This window comes from Hydra vulgaris, chromosome 11, assembly GCF_038396675.1.
Source record: "Hydra vulgaris chromosome 11, alternate assembly HydraT2T_AEP".
Lineage (NCBI taxonomy): Eukaryota > Metazoa > Cnidaria > Hydrozoa > Anthoathecata > Hydridae > Hydra > Hydra vulgaris.
The window spans coordinates 10,272,593-10,285,000 of NC_088930.1; the positions used below are offsets into that span (position 1 = coordinate 10,272,593).

Genomic DNA, 12,408 nt, shown 5'->3' on the forward strand with positions numbered 1-12,408 from the left:
ACTTTTTTTTTTTTTCATTTCTTTAATATTTGTTGTCAAATTTTAAAAAATATGGAATTTTTTTAATGTAAAGAATTTGATTTAATTGTAAATGAAGCTTTTTTTTATTTATATATATAAGTTTATATTTATATATATAGTATGAATAAACTATTGAGTACCTAGTATGAAGAAATTCTTCCGTATTTTGGTTGTTTTCCTAAACATTTTCAAAGGTAAATTTAAAAAACACATTTTATGTTATTTGCTTACAGTGACAACAAAGTGAATATCAATAGTATACTTAATATACTATTTTTTGTAATAGGGGAAATAATTTGATCCCATAAGTTCAAACCATCATTAGAAGTAATTACTTGCAGCCTATTAACCAAATCATTTACATCATGATAATGCAAGCATTTGAGAGTAGTTTTGTGCGTTTGGGATTGGCAAAGCATTAGTATTAAACATCATTAATGATATTTGGAACGAACTTTCCATGAAAATTTTGGCAGCTTTTTGTTCGTTAAATTTAGTTAATAAAAATGTCATTGCTTAATAGCGATTCTACGGGGGAAAAGAGGGGTGTGGGGATGACATACCCCCTCAAAGAAAACAATTTTCAAGTTATATTCGGTTTTTTGAGGAATATAGTCGGCTTGTCGGCTAGGGATTTTACACATTTCAGGAGGATGATTTTTAGTTGGGAGGACCATTTTTTTTAGAAAGCAGTCGGTACTTTTTAAAAATTCGCCACACACACACACCCTCCCCTCATTTTATTTCTGTATCTGTTTGGAATTTGCAGAACAAATTGAGAAAAATGACGTATTTGATGGTATAAAATATTTGTGATTTAATAATAGAAAAGTGGTTTAATACTTTTTTCATAAATTAGTTTCTTGCACATGCTATTTTAAAATAAATAAACTTTTAAAAATATTAGTTCAAACAATTTTTTAGAAAAACTTATTTCAGTTTTATAAATTTATTTCCTGTGATCACAGGAAATAATACCTAAAAAACTGTGTTTTTTAGATATGGTCACCTTAATACCATTAATAGCCTATTAATAATAGGCTATATATAAATTTTCGTTTCCACCAATCTTGTAATACTTTTGTTAAGTTGTTATGACAAAAGTCATCTTACCTCCTTCGCCATCTTGTCCCGTTTTACAAAACCCTACTTAGTAGGGTTTTGTAGTAGGCTACTACAAAAAGTTTCATTAAAACATAAATGTTTTTATGTAAATATTCTAAACAATCACCAGTTTTTTTTAAAAAACAATCATTTATTTATGGAAAGAAGGTCATTTTAGGTCTCTTTAATACTGCACTACATAACTATCAAAGGTTATCAATAAACAGGTATAGCAAATATTATTAATAAACAGGTATAGGTTTTTATAAGTAGGGTTGTAAAACCCTAGTACTATTAGTAAGGTTATATACTAGTACTATTAGTAAGGTTATATAACCCTACTTATATAAACCTATACCTGTTTATTAATAATATTTTTACTACCCTACCCTACTTTATTTACCCTACTATATTTGTATTACCCTACCTAGGGTTGCCAGATAACCAACTTTTACAAAAGAGAAACAAATAAAAAAAAAATTTATTTTTACAGGTTTGGTACTGTATTTTTCCTCCATAAATACCAGGCATCTGGCAACTCTAACCCTACCCTACTAGTACTAGGGTTATATATCCTACAAGCATACATATTTATGTAAACTTCATTTTTTTTATCAAAATAGTTTACCATATTTAATAGATTAAAGAAAAAGTTAAAAAAAAATAAATGTTGACAATGTGAATTTATATACCTTGATGTAATTAACCCTTCACAAAAAAGCCCCATAATTCACGTAAACATGATTTAAATAATATATACTATTTTTGCTACTTTCTGCCAGGGATGCGGAGTCCCAAAAGAACTCTGGCTTTATATCTCTACTTTTTCCAAGTCTGTAGTGTCCAGAAGCTCTAAACATGTTTGTTGACTTATTATCTGCTATAATAAAAACGTTCATGAGATTTAGTGACTTGAAACTTATTGTTTTTAAGCCTGGAGTCCTGGAGTCCCAGAGTCCTTGCCGCCATTATACCTAAGGACTCCAGGCTTGAAAAATGATTGTTCCTCTAACTTAAAAGTCTTAATTTTTTTCCTATTAGTAGTCCATAAACTTATTTATATTTTTAGAGCTCCTGGATACCAAAAACTAGGATAAAGTAATCTTTTTGTGACTTTCAAATCCGGAGTCCTTTTTGGGACTCTGCATCCCTTTCTGCATATAATATGTTGACTGCATATAGTTGGTTCACATAAAAGGTGTAAAACCTTTTTCATTAACTTTTTTAAATTAAAAAAAATATATATGTTTACGGTTCATATTGACAACAGAAGCACTCTGATGGAAAAATGCCACCCTTAAAATGGTGTCAAAAAAAACAACAGAACAATTAAAAATTGATTTGCAATATGTTTAGAATGAAAAACTGTTCATATTTATATCTGAAACACTGTAGAGTCAAACACAAAAATAAACCAATTAATTTATGTATAAATTTTTCATACTGTATTAAATTCTATGTAGTAGTACATAGGATTTAATACAGTATGAAAAAGTGTATTTATATATATTTTATAAGTGTATGCATGCATTTATTTTGCACATTTTTGTTTGCTTACAATATTTTTCCCCTTCATGTTTATTTTTTATCATTATTAATCTTTGTATAAATCATTTACTCTTTTTGTTTGTTAGTCTTTTTTTGATTTGGAACATCTTTTTATCTTATTATCTTTGCTTGTACTTTATTTTTTTCAGAAAACTGTTTTATTATAATTGTGGCTGATTGTTTTGACTTATTTGTGTTTGTTTATTTCACTTATTTGTCACTATTGTAAAAAAAACGTCTTTTTTATATTTAAACTCAGAAAAAAGAATGTAAAAATATAAGGCTGGTATAAGTCAAGAATAATCTTTTAGTTTATGAATTAAGTTTTTACATCTTGTATCTACTAATTAATCTAATGATTAAAATTCATTGTTGACACAAAAAAAAATTAAAATGCATGAACGAAATTTTCTTTTTTATTACTTGATAGACTGACTGCCCCAACCAAACCCTCAGTCAATGTAGCAGCACTCCGTTGTAAGTCAGGCTATAAGATAGTCGATGTAGCAATACTCAACACATGTTTTACAGTAAAAAATAAAATAAATAAAAACATTTTATTAAAAAATATAAAAATAAAAACATTTTTTATATTTTTAAAAGCATTCAGAGTGTTTTTAAAAACATTGTGTTCAATTAAATTTGCGTTTTTGCGGTTTTTAAAAAAAAAAAAAAAAATTAATTTCCAATTAAATTAATGGTTTTAACTTTATAACAACATGGAAATCTTGGATGAAAGTCTAAAGTAATTAAAAGTAACGTATTTGTTGTCAAAAGAACCATTTTTTACCCTCAGTACTCTCAAATGCAACAATTTATAGAACTATATATATATGTGTGTATATATATATATATATATATATTGTGTTTGTTTTTCTAAAGAAAAACCAGCTTGTTAAACAACTAAATCACTTATCTGTGCATTTTTTGTAACTATTTAGAACTGCTTTATTTTTATAGTTTTTAATTATCCTGCAGGATGTGGTGTCTTTATAGTTCTTATTACTAGAGTTCCTAATCTGTGGTTTACCACATATTTTATAATAAAATCTTTTTTTTAAAAAATAATATTCTATTTTACAAAAAGCAAAATAAAATTGAATGGTCTAATGTATGTCTACCTTGGCATTCTCTTGTCTCTTCACATTTATCCAGTTTATTATAAAAGTTATCAAAAGATTTTTTTTATTCAATGGACTTTTCTAAAAATTTCTAAAACATAATTTTTTTCATTTTTTGTCAATCTTTTACAGGCGTGTATTTAATATACTTTCTGGTGTCCTTCTCGTTTGTTAAATAGAGTGCTTATAAAAATGTTAAACTTGCTCCATTTATATATGTGTGTGATGAAATCCTAAACCTTTTTAAAACTTTTTTGTTACTTTATTGTACTTGTTACTTTTTTTATTTTAATAGGGTTTTAACAATTTTTTTAGTGAAAAGTGATATAGTTTATGTTGGGCACACAAAAAATGAATTGGTTGTTCAATCCTCATTGCAAGAATTGCAAATATTTGAAAGTGTTTTTCAAAATGGTAAGTTTTTCTAGCTAAAGAAAATTTAAAGAAATATCAGGAGTAAACAAAAGTTACAAAAACTTTGTAATTATAGCTCAACTAAGTTAACAGAAATTTTTCATATATCATAACTATTTGGTATTGAGTATTTTGCAGCTTTTCTGTAGTGTTAAGGTTGCACATGAGTTGTGCTCAACTTACGCCAATATTTGTGCAAAAAAATTAATTTAAAACATTGAAAAGTCTTTTTTTAATGTTGATTATTTACAAATTTTCAAAGATTCAATCAATTAAATTCATTGATTCTAATGCTTTTTGATTAAATAGTTTGAATAGGAAAACCAATTTGCCTGCTTCTCAATTCTTAGTCTATTTCTAATGTTTAAATGCACAAGACCAAATGGTGAAAATATTCTTTCAACTCCTGCAGATGAAGCAACTACGCTAAGTAACTGTTCAATAACTTTCAAAATTCCTGATTCATACGATCATTATGAGATTTCCACCAATCACATGGCTTAATAGTTTGAGCAATGTTATCATGAAACATAAACATTTGAAAACATTCCAATCTCTATTTCTTTATCAGTTAATTCATACCTCTGTATTTAGGATTAACAAAATTAGCCAAGAAATGTGATAGGGTCATTGCATGTTATATTCTTTTAGATAAATTCTTCTTAGCATCTTGGCTTAGCTTAGGACTTAATTCCCTCTAAAAAATTTTCCATATCATTACACTGTCACCAATAGTACTACTGTCCTGCTTCATCAGGTCCAATGCAACAGCAATTGGTTTAAGCATTTGTAACAGTTCTTCTGCACTTCGCTTTACACCAAGGTTATTTATAATATTTGTAATATTCTTATCAGTTATTGTTCTGTTTTCATCACAAATTGTTAACAGAAACAGGCAGTGTTTTAGATAGGATTCAAGATAATCAGCCAATGTGTTCCATCTGACATCTTAGGGCATTATAAGCCGTAGCCCCTTTTTTGCTTTGTATGTAGCAGCGGCAAAATGGCTGTTTCTAAAATATTTAACAACTTGAACAATCTGCTCCTTGATGTTTTCCAAATCTTGGGCCAATAGATTGAGAAAACAAGCTGAACATCCATATGTAATAACATTAACATCATCTCAAGTTTCCAATTGTTGTCTCATTTTCGACACATTTGCTGCATTATCAGTTACTACACTGCGAATTTTACAACCAAATTGTTTTTTGCATTTGTTGACAGCAGGGATGCAGAGTTCTAAAAGAACTCCGGCTTTATATTTCTACTTTTTCCAAGTCTGTAGTGTCCAGAAGCTCTAAACATGTTTGTTGGCTTATTATTTGCTATAATAAAAACGTTCATGAGATTTAGTGGCTTGGAGTCCTGGAGCCCGGAGTCCTTATACCTAAAGACTCCAGGCTCAAAAAACAATTGTTCCTCTAACTTAAAAGTCTTAATTTTTTTCCTATTAGTAGTCCATAAACTTATTTATATTTTTAAAGCTCCTGGATACCAAAAACTAGAAAAAAGTAATCTTTTTTTGACTTTCAAATCTGGAGTCCTTTTTAGAACTTTGCATCTCTGGTTGATAGAATTAACAGCATTGTCACCCAAATAGTCAGAAGATGTGAATGGCCAGAGGTATCGATTGTATCTGCAAAATAGATATCTGAATTCATTGTTGTTATTGTTGCACAAACTATTGGTTCATTATGAACATTGCTCCACGCATCAATACTCATGGTCACAGACTGATCATTTAGCAAACCTGAACAGCTAGTTAAACTGTTCTTGTGAACAGTATCTAGTAGTTTTCCACCAATATCGATTCTATTAGGAGGGTTATACCCTGGGCGTAAAAAATGGATCATCTTGATAAACTCTGGATTATCAACCATTCTGAAAGGCGAGTTAATAGCATAAATCATTTTGCTATCTGCTCATTAATAGCTTCTTTTTCAGATTTAGTAGTTTTGATCAGGTATGAATCCAATTTAGTTCTCACTGTCTTGCCACTGCTTGGTCTTGTCACTGCCTTTTTATTTAAACAACAAAAACTTGTTTTATCTACAGCAGATCAACTAGATTCAGTATTCTTAACAGAACAGTTTGTGCTTTAGTTTGTGCTTTTTTAGTTGCCGGGTTGGTATTTTCTAAGGTGTCTTGACAAATAATGTTTTTGTCATCTTGAACATCTTTCAGAAAATTATATTTACCAGCACTTTTGTGGTTTCTCATTCGAGCAACCAAACCTTGCACTTGTACACCACAGCTTTTGCATTTAGCTTTATTACCCTTTTTTCCAAACTTTGCAGGTATTTCTTCAAACCACGTCGAAAATGCATCTCTTTTTCTACCGGTACCAGACATTTTTATTTCTACTTTTATTATTTTTATTTTCAACTGAAAAATAACAAGCAGTTATAAAGGAACACTGTAATTTAAAAAAAATTAAATATATTCTTATATAAAAAGAAATATATTTATATTTATTATGTAAATAGTAACAAAAACAGAAATTAATGTAATTAGTCAAAAAATAAAACATAAAAAAAAGTTTACTTATATAGATAAAAATCTTACAATAGATTTAATGATTTATATGACTACTATATATTTTATAATGCATCATCTGACTATTATAATTAATACTAGTTTATGCAGTAGTTATATTTAGCTAATCCAATTTACTTTAAGTAGATTAATCAATAAATAATCATTAAAAAAAATTAAAATCGAAAATCTCAATTTAAATCATGATTTTTATTCGTCTGATTTAAATCATGATTTAAATTGATTTAAATCAACTGATTTAAATCAATCAATTTAAATCAACTGATTTAAATCAATCGATTTAAATCAACTGATTTAAATCAATCGATTTAAATCAACTGATTTAAATCAATCGATTTAAATCAACTGATTTAAATCAATCGATTTAAATCAACTGATTTAAATCAATCGATTTAAATCAAAACAACCCTGCTTTAAAACTTTCGATTTCTGCCATGACATACACACATAGCCATGTTAACTGTTACCAACCATTCTTTAAAACCTAAATATTTTCAAGATCTACAGTTCTGATCCACAAACTTTTTTCTTTTCCAACATTTTTTAATAAACTTGTCTTACAATAAATATTGCAAATGGACATGAAAATAAGCTGTTGCTCACTTTCCTGTCCTAAAACCAAATTGTTTGTAAACACACTGCTTCTTATTTTCTGCCAATAATATTTTATAAAGTCTTTATCACCTGGTCAAGCAAATTTTGTTCAAAATCTTTTTTTTAAATCTTCACCATGCAACTGTTATTAAAATCGTTTGGAGTTTTATCTTCATGTAAAATTGAACGGTTCATTTTGAAAAAGGTGCAAGTTCATTAGTTAAAACTTTTTAGAATAAAAAAAAATGTGTTTCTTAAAAATTAATTCTATTGCTAAAAAACCTAAACATAGGAGTATATATTTTATTTAAGATATTTTTAATTTATGTTTTTAAATTAGAAGTTGTAATTAATGGACTTGTATTATTTTCGATGATGATGTATTTTTATAAGATATCATATCAGTAATGTATTCTAAAACCATTAAACTGTAGTGGAATTTCATTTAATGTTTTTTATTTCATAAAGTATTTAAAAAACATTTAAAACATTAAACTTTTTTTATAAAAAAAAAAAAATAATGTTAATAATAAATGTTAAACAACATTATTATTTTTTATTAAAAAAAATGTTGTTTAACATTATTTATTTTTTTTATAAAAAAAGTTTAATGTTTTAAATGTTTTTTAAATGAAACTTTGCTAGAATACTTTATGAAATAAAAAACATTAAATGAAATTCCACTACAGTTTAATGGTTTTAGAATACATTACATGATATCTTATTGTCACTAAAGAAAAATTCCAAGTAATTTGTATGTAGGATTGCTAAGGAAATTACTAAAGATAATTTTAATTTTAAATTTGCTTATATATTAGTTATTTTACAAGTTTTCATAAATTTTTTGAAAGCCAGAGACATTTTTTCTCAGCTCTAGCTCTAACCAGTGCTCTACCCAGACGTAATCCTATACCATTTGACCAGTATGGGTATGCAAACTAGTGTGCCTTAATAAAAATTTAACTGTTAAACTTGGTATTACTAGTTTGATTTACTTTACTAGTTTATTTTTTTTTTCAGAACTAGTTTAATTTTTTTCCCCCTAAATTTCGAATAGCTGCTTGATTGACAAAAAACAGTTTGATCGGCAAACAACTTTTGATTAGTAAAATTTTAGTTTTTTAAACAATAGTTTTATGGTTTAATATTTTTGAATAAAGTTTAATGTTATATTGTTTAAAAATGTATTTTTTTCCCCCATTTTACATATATTCATTTGGTTTGAAGAAAACAGCATCTTAAACACAAAGCCAACAGCAGCCGTATTTACATCTCTCCATTAAACCCTGCGATAACCAATCGGCTGGTTAAAAGTAAATTAGCAGTTTTTAAGGCCAGCGATAAAATAAACTCATGATATGATGCACATACTGTTACAAGTATATATGTATGTGTTGTAAACCATAATAAAATAGTAAAACCATAATAATAATATTGTTGTAAACCATAATAAAAAAGTCTTTCATGTATATTTTGGCTTTTATCAAATATAAGAAAAAGGCTATACAAGAACTAGAAACATCTATTTTATATAAATAGCGTAACTAATAACTGTATGTTTAATAGATTATATATAAATAGCGTTACTAATAACTGTAATATTCAGAAGACTGGAAGTGACGTCATTAATATTATATTACATTTTTACTTAAATTATAACAGTCTTCTCCACGTTAGGAAAGTTTTAGGGTCGAGAGTATAGACTTTACCTCTGATATTATACTAGGAAGGAAAGTAGCCGTCGAGATACTTTGGTCTCTGCGTAACATGTCCTGTTCTTGAGAGTATGTTAGTAAGATTCTTGGGAGTAGTAACTTTCTGTATAGGCTGACTAGTTACCGCTGTTGTAGGTGACTGATTACAAGGGATACTATCTATAATTTAATTCTCAACTAATTGGCTTAAAGTTACTTCGTTGGTTTCGTTTAGTTCTTCTTGGTTTCTGTTTATTGAATTGATATTGTTGCTAATGATCATCTGTTCAATGTGCAAATCACCGGATTGTTGTTGGACTGATTCTGTTGGGGGATTTAGGTCTTCTAGTGGAGCGAGGTCTTTTGTTAAAACAGTATCAATTTTTCCATTTTGAAATTTTATTCGAGCGTAGTGGGGCGATATTGTTTCTAGCAGTTGAACTCTGTCAACGAGTGGATCTCCCTTCATTCGTACCTAATGTCTGTAAAGCATTGTGGAATCTTGTTCTGTTAAGAAGTTAGGTAAAACAGTGCCTATTATTGATGAGCGTTGAAAGTTCATCATCCTCTGATGGGGTGTTTCGTTAGTGACGGTACACAGAAGTCCTCTTATGGAGGACAAAGCCATTTGCAATACTATTTCTCATTTTTCTTTTCCTAGACTTAAGGTTTTCAGAGCTAGACTAACAGCTTTTAGTATTGTTCCATTTATTCGTTCACACTGACCATTGTCTTGAGATGATGGTGCCCCAAATAATGAAAAGAGACTAAGAAGGTGTTGTATATAAAACTATATTATATGTAAAACGCTTTAGTGTTATTTACAGTTGAGCAACAACCTGAAAGGGCATCTCCTACAATGTTTTGGTTCCCCGGCCTGTAAGAGATTGTATAATTAATATCAGCTATTTCTAAACGCCATCGTGTTAATTTATTATTTTTGATTTTTGTTTCACTCTGTTTATTGAAAATAAGGGAAATGGATCTTTGGTCGGTTATTATATTAATATATGGTACTGAGTTAATCAGATTCCTCCATCTTCTACAGCACTCCACTATGGTAGCCGCTTCTTTTTCAACTATCACATGCTTCCTTTCGGCATTAGTTAATGTTCTTGAAAAGAAGGCAATGGGCCTGCCAAGTTGTAATAGTGTTCCTACGAGTGCTGAGTCGGAGGCATCAGTTTCTATTGTTAATGAAACTTTTAAATTAGGGGAGGCTAGACAAGCTTCTACAAGTTTATTTTTGAGTATTTTTATTGCTTCTTTGGTATGTGGAGTTAAACCCTTTGTTGGAAAATTGTCTCTTGCTTGGGTAAGTGGGAGAGTTAATGCTGTGCAATTGTGTATCCACTTAGCGTAATAAGCAAATAAACCTATCATTCAGTTTAGCTCTTTTAACGATCTTGGCTCAGGCATATTTATCAGTGCTTCGTATCTTTTTGGGTCTGGCTTTATAGTTCCATTTTCAATAATATGGCCTAAGAATTCGATATGAGTTTTTTTAAAGTTACTCTTTTCTTCGTTTATCTCAATGTTGGCAATTTTAGTTGCGTGTAGAAAGCGACAAAGATTTTTATCGTGCTATTGGGCATCTTTTTCAGCGATAATTATATCGTCGAGATAAGCCTATGTGTTTTCAATTTTATTATCCTGAATGAATTCATCCATTATTCTTTGAAAGAGTGGTGCAGCATTTGTACATCCAAAGGGTAAGCGTTTGAACTCATATAATTTGCAGTTAGCTTCAAATGCGGTTAGTTTGTAATCTTCTGGTCGTACTCTCACTTGATGATACGCCGATTTGAGATCAACTGTGCTAAAAATTTTATGGACTGCTATTTTAAGTATTATGTCATTGATTCGGATATGGCGGAGAAATTTTTGGGAATACTTCGTAAGGTTGTAGCTACTGGTTTTATTTTGTTAATATCGATTCCAGGTATTAAGGCGTATGTTGAACATTTCATACTTTTTGTTGCTAAACAGAATTTTAGAGGCTCTTTGTTTCCTTTAAAATTGATGGTAAGTGAGGAACGACATGTTAACACGTCCATTCCGATAATTACTGGTGCCACCAAGTTGTCCACAACGAGGAATTGTACTTTTAATTTTTTGCTTGCCAATAATAATGAACCAATAACTTTAACTTTTAATGTCGAGTTGTCTGCCAGTGATACCTTTGAGGTAGATTGAGTATCGTAAGAAAATTTCCATTGTCGAAGAAGTTCTGATGTAATAAAAGTTTTGTCGGACCCTGTATCTAACAGTGCATATGTTGGATTTTTGTTTATGGTGACGTTAATAAGTCTACCAGGTGAGTCAACTGCTGCTATAACCGTAGATAATATTGTGTTATCATCCTTCTCGTTATATTCTTTAACAACTGCTGCTTTGGTGTAAGTTTTGTTTTCTTTCTTAGAAAGACAGACAGTTGCCCAGTGGCCCTTTCTATGACAATGTGTACATGTAGAGTTTCGTACAGGGCATTTGGTTTTTGGATGTGGATCATTATCGCACCAAAAACAGGGAGATTTGGTAAGATTATGACTTGCTGCAAAAGTTGGTAGCATGGTAGTAGCTGTTATGGTTGTTGTTAAATTAAGGGCATCTTTGGTGGCCAATTCCATCGTCAGAGCTGTTTTATAAAGTGACTTTAGATTGTCATCTGTAGCTTCAAGCAGTCGTTGACGAATAGAAGGTAAGCGAATACCAGCTATAAAAGCATCACATATTAGTAGGTTACTATGTTGTTCTGCTGTTAGAGGTTCTGTTGGACATTTTCTGGAAAATTGTTTTAAGTTACTCATAAAGCTTTCAATTGATTCCCCTTCTTTTTGTTTATAAGAGCGAAGTTTATGGCGCATCATGATTGCTGTCAAATGTTTTTGACACTTGTTATCAAGTATTTTGATTGCATCGTCGTATGATGTAACATCCTGAATTAAAAAAAACCTTCACTCAGCATAGAACGTATAAGACTTGAAGTTTACAGTCCTCTGGGATTGGCTTTATCTAGATAAATTGATAGCATTTTTTTCCAGTATATATAGTCTTCTTTGTTTGGTTCGTCGCACAATACTTTTTTGAATATTTTTGCATCCATACTGATTTATATTTATATATAATAAAATTTACCTTATATTTGATAAAATTGTTGTAAACCATAATAAAATAGTAAAACCATAATAATAATATTGTTGTAAACCATAATAAAAAAGTCTTTCATGTATATTTTGGCTTTTATCAAATATAAGAAAAAAGCTATACAAGAATTAGAAACATCTATCATATATAAATAGCGTAACTAATAACCGTATGTTTATTAGATTATATATAAATAGCGTTACTAATAA

At 29.2% G+C, this 12,408-nt stretch overlaps 1 protein-coding gene across 2 annotated transcripts in view; it reads left to right on the top strand.

The window, feature by feature from the left end:
- LOC100203660 (uncharacterized) overlaps positions 1-12,408 on the top strand; it is a 32,795-nt gene continuing 20,387 nt past the window's right edge. The window contains exons 1-2 of one of the 2 annotated variants that reach the window (XM_065810044.1): positions 1-215; positions 4,110-4,208. In XM_065810044.1, coding sequence (XP_065666116.1) covers positions 167-215; positions 4,110-4,208 — 148 coding nt within the window. In that variant the 5' untranslated portion in view covers positions 1-166. The remainder of the gene's footprint in view (positions 216-4,109; positions 4,209-12,408) is intronic. The other variant, XM_065810045.1, reaches the window with a different exon arrangement.